Source organism: Macadamia integrifolia, unplaced genomic scaffold (genome assembly GCF_013358625.1).
Source record: "Macadamia integrifolia cultivar HAES 741 unplaced genomic scaffold, SCU_Mint_v3 scaffold1682, whole genome shotgun sequence".
In the NCBI taxonomy this organism is placed as follows: domain Eukaryota; kingdom Viridiplantae; phylum Streptophyta; class Magnoliopsida; order Proteales; family Proteaceae; genus Macadamia; species Macadamia integrifolia.
The window spans coordinates 72010-90590 of record NW_024868308.1 but is presented as its reverse complement, the minus strand read 5'-3'; the positions used below and the strand labels follow the sequence as shown (position 1 = coordinate 90590).

Genomic DNA, 18581 nt, shown 5'->3' with positions numbered 1-18581 from the left:
ATGCTAAGAGTAACATTAATGAAATTCTATACAAGGCAACTAAGAAATTAATGCTCCATGAGCTATATAAGGACCATCATTACAAGAGAAATGTGACTGAAAACATTGTGGTGAAATCAAAAACCTCTAGTTGTTTCATAGATGGCAAAGCTTTCTACCTTCTTTTATGTCCTTCTCGCGTTCCTTATAATTGCCTCAGGTATATTTCTTGAAACCCTAATGCTTGATTCAATTTTGGAAGTGCCTAGAGACAAAACAACATCTATGATTTTAGTGACAGCAATACAAACCCTAAGGGGGTAGTGGAGTTCACAATGCACCTTTGCCTCAGAAAGCATTTGGTTCTGAGTTCGATTCCTCTTACCTCTCTGGAGATACTTGCACGAGGTGTTTAGTACACTTTTAACAATGCTTAATTTTAATATGAAGTATGATTGGTTTAAAGCTAATGGAAGTTTTTATGTATTGTATTCAGTTGATAAGATGGTGTCCAAGGTGGATGCAAGGTGCATCTACAAATTTGCGGGGGAGTGCGTGAGAGAGACTAGATGCCAAGAATTGTGCGCAAAGACATACCCTTCCTACAAAGGATTTTGTGACGGAATAGATCCCATGAAGCAATGTTTTTGCAAACATTGTGATTGATGAATGATACCTTTGAATGAAAGTGGGCCTTATGTCCTCATCTTAATAATGTAATAAATAAATAAATAAATAAATAAAAGGACTATGTTAATTTGATTGTTCTTAATTTGTGTCTTCAGTGAGAAATCATGGGTGATGGTGGGCTGACTTCTTTTCCTTCTGATTTCTCTTTTTCTCTTTTTCTCAATTGCAACAATATGGAACTATAAGGATAGCATAGTTACATGAATTTAAAGTTTGTCTGAAAATTTTGTGCAAATCTCGCAGTTTGGCAACCCATCAATCGAATCCTCATTCTATGGGGCATGCCTGCTTCAGGGCATAGATACAAGAAAGCCCCTGCAATGGGAGGTTGATATCTACAACTCCTTCATAGAATTGACCGGTAATGGAAAGATACAGGAAAGGCCCTGGAAGCAAATTCAAATAGTATGGTTGAACAACATCTCCCTTTCACGGACAGGCCCATGAATGGGAAGCAAGCCACAATAACAGCGCCACTAGAGAACAAACACTAATCTCAAGGGGAAAACTCCTCTCGTTCATCTCAGATCTGTCTCTGAGCCGATCTCGTTCATCTCAGATCTTCTCAGAGCCGATCTCTCTCGTCGTTCATCTCAGAGCCGATCTCTCTTGTCGTTCATCTCAGAGCCGATCTCTCTCGTCGTTCATCTCAGAGCCGATATCGTTCATCTCAGATCTGTCTCAGAGTTGCCGGCGGGTTGAAGGGAGATTTCTGGAGCTAGTCGTACTGAAGCCTCCGTCTTCTTTCCTATTCCTCCTGGATCTCAACAACTGGAATTTTGTAGAGTATTTGAAGAAATTTAAGTCTCTGGTGCAGGTTCGGTTGTTCCAGCAGTCAGGAAGAAGAGAAGAAGAAGAAGAAGAAGAAGAAGAAGAAGAAGAAGAAGAAGAAGAAGTGCAGATCTGAGCAGATCCGAGAAGATCCGAGCAGATCTGAAAACTCTTCTCCACTGAATTTCAGCTTCACCAAACTCCGATCAGATCCAACACACCGAACTCTGAAGAACTGATTTCTCTGTCCAGCCCTTGCTGATTTCTTTGGATCTGAAGATTTCCGATCAGTCCAGCCTCTCTTTCTGTCTTCGTCAGGTCACTGGACCATGCTTTCTGGAGGAGAGAGAGTGTCTGGTGATTCAGGGGAGAATGGAGCTATGGCGGTGGAGGATGACGATGGTGGAGCTCGGGAGTCTCTGGATCGTGGTCCAGATGGTCCTCCACAGGATGAAAGGCACAAGGATGCAGGCCAACGACGTACATATGCAAAAGCCTTGGGTTTTTCGTCCTGGCCTGCCATCGACACTCTTCCAGAGCCGATTCAGGTAGGTAGTAAAAGACGAGTAATGATCCCGCAGAGAGACTATGAATTGAAGAGACAAAATTTTCGTTTTGCCTTAATCGGTAGGGTTAACTTCCGATTGATCTCTTTGGATGGTTTGAGAGCGGAGGCTCGGGAAAAATGGAATCTCAGTCAAGGGGTGCTTATGCATCCATTGGGAAAAGGTTATGTAATTTTTCAATTTCAGTGCGAGGGCGACAAGGCAGCGGTGTGGCGAAGGTCTCCCTTTAGGATTGGTGATCAGGTCATTCGATTTCAACATTGGAAACCTGATTTTAATATTCACGAGAAGCAACTTCTCACAAAGCTTGTATGGATACGGTTTCCTGATCTCCCGCTTGAATACTGGCACGAAAATGTGTTATTGTCTATAGCAAAGGCAGTAGGGCGCCCTGTGTCCCTAGACAGACGAACAAGACAAGGCATTCTTGGCTTCTTTGCGAGAGTGCTGGTGGAGGTTGATATCTCTGACTTGGCAGAGAGGGTGGAGGAAGTACAGGTGGAAAGATTAGAACCAGGTACATCTCAGGTGTATGGTTTCTGTCAAAAGGTGGTGTATGAAGATAATGTGGAGCGTTGTGGATACTGTAAACGAGTCGGACATTTGATTTCCAAGTGTAGGCTGAAAAGATTGGATGATGAAAAGCAATGTGCGGCTGATAAATTAGCAAAGGTTCCAGGGGCGGTATATGTTGAAGATGGAGTCAACTCAGGTGGGAGTAACTCGGTGAGAGAGTCTCTTTCTAGGGGAAGATCTTTGCCACATCAGCAGAATAATTTTGATCCTATTCATGATCAAATCTCTCCAAATTCAAATTCGTCTAAGGCTGGGGGAGATATTCAAATATTTTTAAATCCTTCCACCAACGGAGATGAAAATTATGGAACTAAGGAAGGCTTTGTGTCAGGGACGGTTATAGAATTAGAGTCTGATTCTAATCCTATAAATAAGGAAGGAGAGATTTCTAATATTCTACCTAAGGAAGGAGAGGTATTTCGAATGGATGAGGGATCGGATGTTGACTCTGATCCAAACCCAACTGAGAACCCGCTCCATGGAGTTCCTGGTGATCCGCCAGTGGATCCATTGGGGGGGAACGAACCCAGAATGGGGCTTACTCCTGTGGGCGAGGTTACTGTTCAGGAGGGGAGGTATCCTTCTCGTTATAGAAGGCTCGGTGGGGGTCAAGGACCTGGACGTGGTGTTGCCATGGCCAGTGCTATGCAACCAGTTGTTGAAGACCCTGGTGAGGATCATGTGGTTTCTTCTTTGCCCAGGGTGGAATGTTCAAGCGGAACAGTCTCTATTGTGCATTCAGAAATTATAAGAATGGATACGGTGGCAGTGGCTCGGGAGAAGGAGGCCGGAGGTATGCTTGAGGGTGGAAAGCAAAGAAAGAAAACAGGTAGTCAGGCTAAAAAGTCTGATAAAAATCAATTCTCTAAGAAGTAATTCATGAAGATTCTGTATTGGAACATTCGGGGTGTTAGGAAGGCAGCAGGGTTGTGCGCTTTACGTCTACTGGTGAAGGAGCATGCCCCGGATGTGTTATGCTTGGCTGAACCCATGGTTCAGGTATGTAGTTTTCCTGTTATTTTCTTTAGTCGGTTGGGGTATGCTGTGGATTTCATTCATAATTTTCGGGATGACAAAGTCCCAAATTTATGGATTATATGGAAGGTGGGGGTTTCGAGACCAGTTGTTGCAGGTATGTCTGATCAATATATATCAGTCATCTTTGATTGGCCAGGTAGCAAAGTGGGTATGTCTTTTGTACATGCAAGTTCTTTTAAAATTATGCGTAGGCAATTGTGGTTAGATTTGGAGTTGTCGATATCAGCTTTGGTTCCGTGGTCTGTGATGGGGGATTTCAATGCAACCCTATTCTCGCATGAGAAAAGAGGTCCTGGTAAGTTTAATCTTGGATCAGCTGCTGAATTCCAGGCAATGGTTGATGCGTGTGAATTGCTTTCTATCCCTTCTCAGGGAAAGAAATTCACTTGGACTAATAATCGTCGAAGGGGTCATGCAGTTGCAGTGTTGGATCGGAGTTTTTGTAATGGGAAGTGGATAGATGTGTTTAGAAATGTGAAGCAGCGTGTTTTGTTGTCTTCGGTATCAGATCATGCCCCTTTAATTGTTGTCTCTGATGATGTTAAAAGACCTACAAATATCCCCTTTAGATTCCATAGCTTTTGGATGGAAAATGATCAATTTATCTCTGTGGTTGAGGAAGCTTGGAAAACTTCGATAGGGGGTAATCCAATTTTCGTTCTGGCACAAAAATTAAAGCAGGTCAAGGAGAATTTAAAGGTTTGGGCGAGGGCCAATTTTCCTAACCTGAATGATGAGGTCGATAAAGCAAAGCTGAAATTAAAGAAGGTTCAAGATATGATAGAGGTGGCTGGGATGAATGATGAATTATTTAACAGAGAGGCAGATGCAAAAACAGTATTATTGAAGGCCAACCAAATGTACGAGAAGTTGTGGGCTGAAAAAGCTAAACTGAGATGGATGAAAAATGGAGATTGTAACTCGAAGATTTTTCATCTCTCCGTGAAGCTTAGGAGGTTGAAAAATCAGATCACCTCCCTTAAAAAGGAAGATGGAACTTGGGTTTCAGACCAACAGGGAATATCTTTATATGTCTCTGAATTTTTTGAGAAATTTCATGAGGCTGATGAAATCACGGTTCATAATGACCTTCTTGATAATATTCCCAGAGTGTTGGAGGAGGAGGACGTGGCAGGATTGGAGATTGTCCCGAGTGGGGACGAAATAAAACAAGCTGTTTGGGATTTAGATCCTGTTAGCTCTCCAGGTCCTGATGGATTCCCAGGTAGTTTCTTCAGGCGATGTTGGACTATTGTTGAGGGTGATTTTTGCAGGGCAGTGAAAAAATTCTTTGAGGAAGGGCGGCTTCCTAAAGGTATAAATAACTGCTTTATTTCCTTGATCCCCAAAGTTGAGGGGGCGGCCTCTCTTGATAGGTTTCGACCTATATGTATGGGGAATTTTTATTGCAAAGTGATATCAAAAATTCTATCTTCAAGATTACTTGTTGTTTTGCCTAAATTGATTTCGGAAGAGCAAGGCGCTTTCCAGCAGGGTAAAATAATTTCAGCAAATATCAGCCTCGCATCAGAACTGTCAAATTTGATGTATTCTTCAGTTAGGGGTGGTGGAATGGGACTGAAGCTCGATGTTCAAAAGGCGTATGACTCTCTAGCTTGGGAATTCCTCTTTGCAGTTCTGTGCAAATTTGGGTTCTCATCTAGGTGGATTTCTTGGATTCACAACCTTCTTCTATCCTCCAGAGTATCAATTTTGGTGAACGGTGGCCCGGTGGGGTTCTTTGGGGTTGGTAGAGGTCTCCGACAAGGAGATCCTTTGTCTCCCTTTTTATTTATTCTGGCAGAAGAGGTTCTCTGTAGAGGTCTTAGAAGCATGGCTCAGAATGGTTTGATAAAGTCTCTTCCTGGGCCTCGAGGTGTGTTAACTCCCTCCCATTTATTGTTTGCTGATGACATTTTCATTTTCATTAATGCATCTGCTCAGTTTGTCAAAAATCTTAAGGCTTTTCTTGATAAATATCAGGCATTCTCTGGCCAGATATTTAATCTAGAAAAAAGTAGTTTGTTCTTTGGAAAGGTTGCCCCTCACAGGAAACATTTTATAAGTACTTTTATGGGAATCCAATCTGCAAGGCAGCCTACTAAATATTTAGGTGTGGAGCTCTTCAAGGGGAGAGTTCAACGGGACCACATGTTACCGCTGATGGATAAAATCAAGAAGAGGTTATCGGGATGGAAGGGTCGGATTCTCTCCATGGCTGGTAGGGTGGAGCTGGTTAAATCAGTGATTTCAAGCATACCAATTCATAATTTTGGGATTTATTGGTGGCCAGGAAGCTCAATAAAATTAGTGGAAAAGTGGATGCGAAACTTCATATGGTCTGGTGACATGGAGACAGGGAAGAAGATAGTGGTGAAGTGGGAGGAGGTATGTAAACCTACCAGGGAAGGCGGTCTTGGCATTAGGAGGTTGCGAGATGTTAATTTTGCATGCCTGTGCAAATTAGCATGGCAAATCAAACATGGAAATTCTCTAATGAGTGTTTTCTTTCGTGCTCGTTTTCTGAAGATTGATGGTTCGCTGAAAACTACCTACCTTTCCTCTTCGATATGGCCTGGTCTTAAAAAGGTGTGGCGGTGGGTACAGTCTCATGAGCAATGGACTGTTGGGAATGGTCAGAGGATAAATTTTTGGAAAGATAGCTGGCTGGGAAAGAAGTCTATTGAGGAGATGTATGGTTTGCAGTTAGATATCTTAGATTCGATGCAGGCAAAGGTTTCTGATTTCATTTGCCAAGATGAGTGGAATTTTCCCCAGGTGAGCTCTGAATTTTTTCAAAATATCTTTGATCAGGCCAAGGATATCATAATTTCAGATCTGGATGATATTTGTCATTGGGAATTAAATTCATCTGGATTTTTTACAATAAAATCGGCTTGGGAAAAAGTCAGACGGGAATCGCCAAAGGTGGGGTGGTATTCATTGATTTGGAATTCTCATCTTCAGCCTCGCCAATCGGTGTTTGGATGGAGAATGTTGAAAAATAAGCTCGCTACTGATGATAATGTGAAAAAGAGAGGGGTTCCATTGCCATCTCAGTGCACTCTCTGTGGCATAGCGGAAGAGTCAATAAATCATACCATGTATGAATGCTCTTTTGCAGTTTTCATGTGGCAGAAATTTTGTTGTTGTTTTGGGTTTAGGTGGCCTGGATTTGAAGGAGTTGAATGTTTGATAGCTTGGTGGAAAGATCAGGCCAAGAAGACCATCTTTAAAGGGGTGTGGCTGAAGGGGTTTGTTTTAATCCCTTACTTTACTTGGTTGGAGAGGAATGGAAGAAAATTCGAAGGAATCTCAAAATCAAAAGAGCATTGTTTTGGACAAGTAAAGAGAGAAATTAGCTGCCAAGAGCTGGTTCATTCAGGGGCAGCCATCTCAATTTCGGATCTTGTCACTGCAAGAAGATTGGGTATTTCAGGGGTGCGGAGAAGGCCTCGGGAAATCTTCAATATTTTCTGGTGCCCTCCTAATCCAGGTTGGATAAAAATCAATTCGGATGGTTGCTCTATTGGTAATCCAGGGAAGTCTGGAGCAGGGGGAATTCTTCGCAATGAAAAGGCAGAGGTAGTGGCAAATTTCAGAAAATTTCTAGGAACTCGCACAAATTTTGAGGCTGAATTTTTAGCGCTTATGATAGGGATTGAAGTAGCTAAGCAGCATAATGTGAAACGGCTCTGGATAGAATGTGATTCAGTTGCAGTTGTAACTATTTTTCAGAAGAGGCAAAGTCCATGGATAGCTCGGCAAAGATGGATAAATTGTATTTCTTATTTGGAGGATGTGGAATGGAAAATAACGCATTGCTATAGGGAAGCAAATTCAGTGGCGGATTTTTTGTCAAAGTCAGCTGCTCGTTTTGAAGTGTCAGAGCCGATTTCAATTTGGCCAACTCTGGTTCAAATGGAATTAGACATGGATGCATCGGGTCGGCCTAGGTTCAGATTCACCTAGGAATTTCTTCTTTTTCCAGAATTTTGTTTTTGGTGGAGTTGGGTAGTTGCGTAATTCTGCTGATGGCAATGCCGAAGGTGGAGTTTCTGCTTCTCCCTCTCTTCTTAGTGTGAGTGTTGGGTAATTCTCCCTTCCTCATCTGATGTACTATTTTTCTTTTTTCATCTTTTTCTTTTAATATACATGACTTTTTAGCGAAAAAAGGAAAGGCCCTGCAAGTCATTATAAACCTCTCTTGTCAGAGGTTTACCAATAGAATCATATCTCCTACGGTTCATTTCCAGTCAAATCTAATGAGACAGACCAGATTTGTTTCAGTGGAGATGAAAGAGCATTTCTTCCCACCAAGAGAAAAGTTTTTGGATGGAGGGGAAACGAAGCCAATTACAATAAAAAAACCCCAAAGAACCTCCAACCAAACCATCATAGAGTAACAAGAATTCAAAAAATATGAGCCATAGATTCCGAATTTTCATGACATCGGAAGCATCTAGCAGCCATTGGAACAACACACGCTATTACTTCTTTCATCACTTGGAACTCTTCCATGCACCACTTGCCACCCAAACAAAGATGCATGAGGCGAAAGACCTTTAGCCCAAACTGTGTTATGCCATGGAACACACACAAACCTCGAACGAATACCGACCAAATCCTTTTATCCGATTGCAATATCAAAGGGATGAGAAATTTTTGAATCTTTGAGCAGATATCTTGAAGAGCTGGAGAGTGAACCTGGGCAGTTCCCATTTCTCCTGAACAATGAAATCAGCCACTTCCGCCTCAAGAGGCTAGACAAGACCATAATCAATGTACTCCATAATTGTCTTCTCTGACAGCCATTGATCCAATCAGAAAGAAATATTTGAACCGAAACCAACAATCCATCGCTCATGCGATTCAACAAACCTCCAAATCTTCCTAATCCCTAGAAAAATAGAAGAGCAAACATGAGTTTTTAGGGATGTGTGAAGACAAAATGAATCTTCCAATCTTCCTCTAAAAAAAAAAAGCAACCCATCGACTTATCATTCTTGATATACCAAACTAATTGTGTGAGCATTGCCATATTGACATCTTTCAACCTGCTTTTGGCCTGTAAATATCCATCCACTTCATGGTAATAGCTCTAGAAGACTCAGCTTCCCCACTCTAGATAAAATTTCTAATCCATATCTCCATAAGAGAGATGGAGGTAGCCGGCCATAAGTAAACTGCAAAGTTGAGAATAGGGATACTACCCATCATCGACTTAATGTAATGCCCCCAAATCCGGGTAAGATATGGGTGCAGGCCCTCGTGGGCCACCATTAAATAATGGCATAATCTTACAATTCTCTTACCCAAACACATATACGCAGCGGAAACTAATCTGAAAATATATCAAAATTTCTACAGCAGAAGCTAAGTCGTCGTACTTATAACTTTAATACACATTGACAATCTGAATATATCTATACCTATCAAATACATGAAACGTACTATAATCCATTGTAAAGTTATTACAACATTCTTTCAAAAAGTCTAGCAAAGTCTGAAATAGTTATATCTTCAGATTATTCCTTGGCGGAAGGAAAATCAGTACCTCTATCACCAAATACACATTGTGCACAATGACATAGCACATGTTCTGGCTCTGTAACATAGTTATATATCATGGGGTAAGCTTAACTAGCTCAGTGAGAAAAACACAATCATATCATGAAGTAAAACATGCATGACTGAAGAAACATCATAACAATCACGTGCTACTTTTGTCAATGCATAAATCTGAGAATATAATATATCTGATCATACATATACTAACATGCATGATGTAAAAAATTGAACAATTATCAAACTCAACATTATCCTTTTTCCTCTTTTACCTATCTTTTCTTTATCACTTTTTCTCTTATTCTTTTACATTTACTTTCTTACTTTTGGGTAGGATGTTTTTCCTCAACGCCTCGCCCTTGTCTTGCTCTTGAACTGAAAGGATTTGGGTCGTGTCTTGAGAATTCATCCCACATGCTCCTCTCTCAACGCCTTGCCCTTTTCTTGCTCTTTGGCTCAACGGATCTGGGTCTTGTCTTGAGAGTGTATATTTAATCTTTTCTTTTATGTATTTTTATTCTTTGTTGTCTTGCTTACCAACTTCGGCATCCAGTTGTCACTGTCAATTTCGACATTTGGGTGGAGTGGGATATTGATGGAGCCCTTATTGGTCCTCCCCTGACTATCCCATACCAACAGGGTGGGCATTAAAAGACCCCATTATCCTTCCCAGTTCCTCTGTTGGAAAGGACTTTGACAACTTTTAGCTTCGGTCCATTTTATGTCTTAATTTTATCTTATGTCTATCATGCCTCACACTTATAAAAAAAATCATGAAAACAATATTTTGATACATATAAAAACATAAAACAGATCTTAGAGGCAATGACATACATATATATATATACTGTAAATGGAAAAACTTGCAAGGATATGGCCGAATTCCCCTCACCTATAGATGATGTCCAAAAATGACTGTGAGAACCACTTTCTGCTAGCGTTCTCTGGCAATTGTATCACCTACATAAGAATTTATTACTTCAAACTTAATGACTCAAGTATGTAATTACTCCTAAACTTAAGCTTTCGACTGCCGGACTTGATCCTTTTACTTTAAACTCACCATTCAACCAAATCATATACTTAGGCTTTTACATAGGTTTCTTAATCTCCAATTGATTTGGGAGCATTTCTAAATGGCCTGATGACCCGAACTAGGTCCATAAGACTATGCCGAAGGACTGAAGCTTAAAATAGTAATTGCAGTCTACTATTTTTGGGTAAATTTCATGTCAAACCTGAACCAATTCCGAAGGAACTAGTATCCGTGTCCTATATGGATAGAAAGGTCTATGAGCCTATTTTCTTACAAAAAAGACAGAACGTCATTTACTATTTTATAAAAGAAGTTATGACCATTTTGGTAAAGTGCATCTGGGCTGAATGCATACTCTTGGAATTCAAGAATTCCTCTAATGATCGAACTTTCATATTACACAGTAGTCCATGGTATGTAATCGACTCTTAGTAGTACTTTAATCAACAAATATTGACTAAAATAGTGGGTAGTTAACTTATTAGATCATGGTCCACTATGTTCTCTAATGATTATGACAATTCCATACTAGTAGTCTTAGTAGGACTTTAGTAGGGCCATGTTACACAATTATTTCATATATACGTAGCCATAAACTTCCCCTTTCTTTTGTTTCTTTTTCTTTACTCTTTACCATCGGAGCTGATCTCTTAGAAGACTTCCAATATACTCAAATCAGCTTTAGTGTCCTAGGTTCGATGTATATTTCAATGTCCTTCAAGTAGGTTCCTCTTTTGAACTCATTCAGACAATGCCATTTTAAAATTTAAATAACAGTGGGATTCCAACTATAGCTACTTCAAATATTTTTCATAATTTTACTAAACAAAGTTGATTTAAAAATACCAAAATAGGGGAGGAGAAGCCAAGACCTCAGCTGGACAGTAGCCATGAGGTTGGGCTGCAACCTGGCCTTGGCAGGAGCTTCCTCTCCTAACTCACTTCTCTCTCTCTCTCCTTCTCTTTCTTTTAAAACTCATGTAACCATGGAAGAACTAAGGTTTGAAAAGCAATAAACCTCACCTCCACTTCCTCTTTCTTTTCTCAAATTTCAATTGTGAAACTCTTCCTCCACTAAAATCGTTGGGGTCCTTCTCTCCTCCTCATTTCCTCTACTTTCTTTACATGAATTTGAGAAAATCACAGCCACCCCAATAGTCCATCTCCCTCTTAACTCTCTTCTATCTTTTCCCTTATTTTCTTTCCTTTCTTTCTTATTGGAAGATTTGTATGCACACTCTCCCTTTACAAACAAACCTCTACTCTCCCTTTCCCTTTCTCTCTCCACCTATCCCTTTCTCTCTCCACCTATCCCTTTCTCATGTCCATCTCTCTCTCTCTCTCTCTCTCTCTCTCTCTCTCTCTCTCTCTCTCTCTCTCTCTCTCTCTCTCCTCTCTCTCTCTCTCGTAGTACATTAGCATTCCTCCCCCTTTCTCCTCTCTTATCTTCTTCTTTTCTTGATTTTCTTCTTTGTCTCTTAGCTAACAAATGAGGGAGGTGAGTTAATGGTAAGAACATAGGTAGGTCCCACCCAACTTTATCTCACTCTTCCTCTCCTTTTCTTCTCCACAAACAATAGACAAGTCCCCCCTTTTGTGCAATGACAATAATATTTATATATTATATTACTCTATTTTCTGCATTGTCATACATACATGGTCATCCCATCCCCAAAAGTCTCTCATTTTTAACTTCCCTTTGTCTCTTTTCTCCTATTTTCCAACCATCCCAACTACTCCCCTTAATGACATTGATATCTATAATTATATAACAAACTATTATATATATATATATATATATACCATCACAAACATGTAAATTGGACGTAGGGAGTGGGGTATTACACTTAACCAACTCAACCCTAGTAGCCATGGACAACATTAACCAACTCAACCCTACCAGCCATGGACAATATTTTCCTTTGCCACCCAGCCAAGTGTACTTTGAATTTATCAACAAGCGGCAAGATCACATCCCTCTTCACTCTTCCATTAAAAATTTCAACCCCCAAATATTGAGTTGGGAGCTTGCATTCATGTTTGCAAATGTTCTCTTTGATATGAAACTTCCCTAAAACGGGTATTTTCCACAAGAAAAACGGGTATTTTCCACAAGAATAACGTGTTTTTCTCCATACTGATAATCTGACCAGAGTGGCAATGTTATTGGAGCAGTTACTAAGAATGGAGATTGCAGCGCTAGGGATGGTCCCTGAGGGGTCTCCGTGTGTCCATGGTTATCAGGACTCGAGGCAAGTCGAAGCAGCGGGAGGGGATAGGGATTTTGGCCTTCAGGGATGGCTGTCTGACCCTTTCTTGTTGGGAGAGTCACATCTAGCGGTGGTGCAAGAGCCAGTGAGGGATGGTCCGGTGTTCCATAACGTTCCTCTTCCTCCTAGGGCGTCTGGTAGTCAAGAAGAAGCGATGGTTAGCCCTACTGGTGAGACTGGAATTAGGAGGACGTTTGTAGCAGTGGTGGGTCGACAACCTTTGCCGAGTGTGGATAGTCTGCCATCGGCAGTGAGAGATGGTCTGCTTACACGTATCAAGATTCCACAGGGGGCTTACCATCGTTTTGCTCTTCTGGGTCGTGTAAACTTTCGATCGATTTCGATGGAAACCTTACGGAACTATGTTAATGATTGTTGGGATTTACAGATGCCAGTGGAGTTGAGATCGCTCGGGAAGGGCCTCATTATGTTTCGGTTCAAGACGGAGGCAGATATGGCTATGATCTGGAAGAGAGGCCCTGTGCGTGAGGATGGTCTGTGCGTGTGGATGGTCAGTTGATTCGCTTCCAACGGTGGAGGCAGGATTTTTATGGGTAACAACAGGAAATTACAACTAGGCTTACTTGGATCCATTTTCCTGATCTTCCCCAGGAGTATTGGGATGAGGAGATTATCCTTTCTTTGGCCAAGGCGGTGGGAAGACCGGTGGCGATTGATCGCCGAACTCGTGACTCCATGTTTGGTCATTTTGCACGAGTTTGGGCTGATATTGATGATTCTGCTCCGCGGGTGGAAGAATTAATTATTGGTAGAACGGGAGCAGCATGGATCAAGGGACTCTTTTGTGTTCAAGCAGCAAGTAATCTTTGAAGATTCACCTGCGCGATGCTCAAATTGCAGACGGTATGGTCATCGGGCAGATACATGCGCCATGGGGAAGCAAACTGGGGAGTTCGGGAGCCGGCGGTGGAACCTGGTCGAGCTGGCCCACGGAGTCGGCAAGTTTGGCGCCAGGTTGTGCGTGAGAATCCTGCTATGGTAGGGAATCTGGAGGATTCATCCTTAGCCAATAATGTCGAAGCAGTTACTTCAAACCAGGAGAATTTGTTCGCTAATGGATTACCTACCACAAACGGCCTCTCTCCAAGAGATCTTGAGGATCAGGTTGAGGTGTCAAATTTGGATAAATCCTCATCACCTAGTGGAGCGGTATTGGAATCGGTTTTTGGAGTGTCTTTAGAACGCTCACGTGATGGTATTGCTTGTGGCTCATCTTCTTATGGGATGGATGAGGTGGCAGTGGGACAGGTTGTTTCTCATGAGGGTAATATTGAAATTGTAATTGGTGGTGATGGGAGAACGGATAATATGGAAGACTTACATGTGCAGCCTACTCCAACCTCGGTGGATTGCTTTGATAATGGGCGGAGGGTGGTACTGCACTATGACATGGGAGTTGATGATTCTCTACAGGCATTGGAGGGCTTCACTACTGTGAGGAGGAGATCGTCCTCCCCCCGGCTACACGTCTGTTGCGGAGAAGTGCTCGGGTCCAGGAGATGATGGAAGTTGATCGTGAACTGATTCGCAAGGGGCACTCTCGCCCAATCCAGCGTCCCTCCTCTCATTCTTAATTTGAATATTTTCTTTTGGAATATTAGAGGGATGGGAAATAAAAGGGCTTGTGCCTCGCTCCGGTTTTTGTTAAAAGCCCATGATCCGGTGATTGTTTGTTTAGCTGAACCTAAGGTGGCCCCGTCCAAGTGCCCTACGAAAATTTTCTCTTCGCTGGGTTATGCTGCGGACCTGATCACGAATTCTAGACTGGATTCATCCCCAAATATCTGGGTTTTGTGGGAGAGGATGATTGCAAGGCCGGTTATGCTTCTTTCATCTTCACAACATCTTTCCATGTTATTGGAAGTAAATGGTTGTAAGTGTTTTCTTTCTGTTGTGCACGCTATTCTGTTAAAGTGGAAAGACGCCAGCTATGGGAGGACTTGTGCTCGATTGCGGGAGCGTCTATCCCATGGCTGGTTATTGGTGACTTTAATGCAACCTTATTTTCTTATGAGAAAAGAGGCCTAGGTGCTTTTAGCTTGAGTTCAGCAGGTGAATTCGCTGCTATGATGGATACTGCTGAGTTGATATCGATCTCCTCCATTGGTTGCAGGTTCACATGGTCAAATAATCGTCGGGTTGGTAATGTGTGCGCGGTTTTGGATCGAAGTATGTGCAATGAAAAATGGTTGGATGCTTATCCGTCTGTGTCTCAACGAGTGGTTGCTTCTAGTTATTCTGATCACAACCCGGTGGTGGTTTCTCGTGAGGGTATCCCACGACCTCCCAATGCACCTTTCAGGATGCAGAGATTCTGGACAGAGAATGAGGTGTTTGTGCCTTGTGTTGAGAGATCCCCATTAAAGCTACGCCTATTAATGTTATATCGGCTAAATTAAAAAGACTTAAAGGTCATTTGAAGATGTGGGCAAAGGAAACCTTCCCTAATGCTGATCTAGAAGTGAACAAGACAAGGACTGTTTTGGAGGACATTCAGGCTTCTATTGAAACCAAAGGCATAACAGATGAATTATTTGATGCAGAATCCTCTGCAAAGAGGGACTTAGACTCAGCCTTGCTGCTACAAGAGAAGGTCTGGGTGGAAAAATCCAGGTCCAAATGGCTTCGATGTGGTATTTCCATATATCTACCAAAATCAGAAGAACCAAGAACATGATTAAGGCAATTCAAAATAATGAGGGTGAGATGCTTTCGGGTAATTCTGAAATTGGTAAATTCATTAGACAAGGACTGTTTTGGAGGACATTCAGGCTTCTATTGAAACCAAAGGCATAACAGATGAATTATTTGATGCAGAATCCTCTGCAAAGAGGGACTTAGACTCAGCCTTGCTGCTACAAGAGAAGGTCTGGGTGGAAAAATCCAGGTCCAAATGGCTTCGATGTGGTATTTCCATATATCTACCAAAATCAGAAGAACCAAGAACATGATTAAGGCAATTCAAAATAATGAGGGTGAGATGCTTTCGGGTAATTCTGAAATTGGTAAATTCATTAGTGACTATTTTGAAGATTTTCGCAAGAAGGATCCTCAAGTCACAGAGACAGGTATTCTCTCGTGTATTCCTAAAGTGGTCTCAGAGGCGGATAATATCGCTCTGAATCTTACCCCGTCAGAGGAGGAAATTAAAGCAGCGGTTTACGACTTGGAACCCTCCAGTGCTCCTGATGGTTTCCCAGGCGCTTTTTACCGTGCTTGCTGGAATGTGATTGGCACGAAGGTATGTTTGGCGATTCAAATTTTTTTCATTGAATGAGTGGTCACTAAAGGGGTTAATTCAAACTTCATCACTCTGATACCAAAAATGGATGGGGCATATAAAGTGGGTTAGTTCCGCCCCATTTGTTTGGGTAATTTTTTCTTTAAAATTATTCCAAAAATTTATGCCCTTCACTTAGCTGCTCTACTTCCCCGCTTGATATCTGATGAGCAAGGGGCCTTTCAGAAAGGCAAAATTATCTCTTCTAATATTTGTATGGCCTCTGAGCTTGCCAACCTATTACACTCAAAATCTTTTGGAGGGGGCTTGGCTCTGAAGCTTGATATACGGAAAGTATATGATACTCTGGACTGGTCGTTTCTTTTTGATGTTATGTGTTGTTTTGGTTTTTCTCAAACTCTGATTAACAGGCTTCACCAAATCCTGAATTCCACGAGGTTATCGATTCTCATCAATGGGGGGCCAGTGGGCTTCTTTTGGGTAGAGAGGGGTCTCTGGCAGGGTGACCCTCTCTCTCCCATTTTGTTCATAATTGCAGAGGAGGTTTTATGTAGAGGCATTCAGGCTCTGATTCGGGATAAAAAGATTCGTACACTGCCTGGTCCTAGAAGGGTGTATACCCCATCCCACCTACTATATGATGATGCCATTTTCATCTTCTTTAATGCTGATTTGAGAGGTGTAAAGTAGTTAAAAAATTTTTTGAATCTCTACAAGCAATATTTAGGCCAACATATTAGCATGGAGAAAAGCATAGTTTTCTTTGGGAAAATTCAGCTGCAGAGAAAGAGATGGCTCAAGGAGGTGCTCAATATTCCTGAGTGTAAATTTCCAACCTGGTACTTAGGTGTGGAAATTTTCAAGGGTCAGATGAAAAAGGATTTGATTATGCCCATGGTGGACAGGTTCAAGGCGAGATTGATGGGGTGGAAAGGAAGGATGTTGTCTCTGGCAGGCAGGGTTGAACTGGTCAAATCTATCATGGGTAGTATTCCCATTCATAACTTTGCAATATATCTTTGGCCTGCAGCGATCATTTCATTGATGGAGCGATGGACACGAAGTTTTATTTGGTGTAGAGACCTCGAGGTATCTCATTCTATTACAGTTAAATGGGATACTGTGTGCAAGCCAAGGAAGGAAGGGGGCTAGGTATTCGAAGACTGAGGGATGTTAATTTGGCCATGCTTGCTAAGTTAGCCTGATTTATCAAAACTGATGATTCTTTGGTTGCGTCCTTAAGAGGGTAGTTCTTGAATGTAGCAGGAAAGAAAAAGTCTCAATACACATGTTCCTCCATTTGGCCTGGTATCAAGAAGATTTGGGATTTTGTGGATTCAAAAGAGAGATGGGTGGTGGGGGACAGATCCTCAATTTCTTTTTGGTATGATAGATGGTTATCTGAGAAGCCAATTGCTGAAGTGCTTGATATCGATAGGAGCCAAGCTCTGAGTGCAACGGTGAAGGATTTTGTCATTAATGGGGAGTGGGCACTCCCTACTCCGATTTCTCAGCCGTTTCAACAAGTTGATTCACAGATTCAGAAGTTCCCTCTCCCATTTGTTCTAGCTCAGGATAGAAAGGTATGGTCTTTGACTCAGTTAGGAGCTTTCTCTGTCTTATTAGCGTGGGAAGGGATTCGTAATTGGAAACCAGAAGTCCCATGGCATGGCTTAATTTGGAAGAAAGGTATATCCCCTCGTACCTCAGTGTTTGGATGGCGTCTGATCCATGGTAAGCTTCCTACTAATGATAAAGTGATGGCCTGGTCAGTGCAAATGGCGTCTAGATGCTCCTTATGTTTGGTAGCTGGTGAATCCCTTCAGCATATTTTCCTTGATTGCGAGTATGCTTGTTTGGTGTGGTCGCAAGTGTTAAAGTATTTTGATCTAAGTTGGTGTGGTTTCCCTTCGATCCAAGAACTTTTCTCCTAGTGGAAAGGGAAAACTAGTGTTGCTCCCTTGAGACAAATCTGGTCGGCTTGCCTATTATACACCATGCATCAGATTTGGAATGAGCAAAATCAATGAAGGTTTGAGAAGAATTGTAGACCAACATCTTGGATCTTGAAAGTGGTGGTGCGTGATCTTCAGGATTTCTCGCGACTGACTAGTATTGGAGTTCAAACGTTGAGGGACCTCCAAATCTCTGCTGTGCTTTCTCTAGTGAGAACTCCTGCACTAGGAAAGTGTACAAAGAGCTTAATTGGGCAAGACCTCCAGTGAGTTGCTATAAAATTAATATTGATGGTTGTTATCTGGGTAATTCGGGATATGAGGGTGCAAGAGGAGTTATCAGAGACCATTTAAGCTATCCAATGCATTGTTTTGAAGGGATTACAACGAACTACTAGGCTGAGATGGCAGTTTTTTTGGAAGCAATAAAGATCTCCATGCATCTAAACCTATCTTGGTTAGAAGTGGAATGTGACTCCAAAGCAGTTGTGGGGTGTATTGAAAGAAAAGGCATTCCATGGGTTTTCCATCAGAAATGGTTGTATATTTTGGAGTATTTGAACAGAATTACATGGTGCATAAGTTACTGTTTTTGGGAGATTATCACTGTGGCAGATGGGTTGGCAAGGCATGCAGTTGCAACTCGTTCTTCAGTAGTCTGGAGCTCTCCTCCTCGGTTCACAGCTAATGAGATCGACTGGGATGCTACAGGTAGACCTCGATTCTGTCTCTGTGAAATCTGAATCCCCTCTAAGAGTATCAGTTTGATAAGTTAGATGTTTGGTCTTCGCTTTGCTAATGGCAATGCCAAAGGTGGAGGTGAAGGCTAATCTCTAGTTTATTCTGGCCGGTGCCCTTCTCTGCTGATGG

The 18581-nt window shown here is 41.9% G+C and overlaps 1 protein-coding gene and 1 long non-coding RNA gene across 2 annotated transcripts; both read left to right on the top strand.

Annotated features, from left to right (window-relative positions):
* Positions 1 to 94: 94 nt before the first annotated feature.
* Positions 95 to 751, top strand: LOC122064564. The gene is made up of 2 exons (XR_006135757.1): positions 95 to 199; positions 476 to 751. It is a non-coding gene; the product is annotated as an uncharacterized LOC122064564 (long non-coding RNA).
* A 1069-nt stretch (positions 752 to 1820) lies between these two features.
* LOC122064566 lies at positions 1821 to 3458 on the top strand. The gene has a single exon (XM_042628281.1). The coding sequence runs from the start codon at positions 1821 to 1823 to the stop codon at positions 3456 to 3458; it is 1638 nt and encodes a 545-aa protein (XP_042484215.1).
* The last annotated feature ends 15123 nt before the right edge of the window (positions 3459 to 18581 follow it).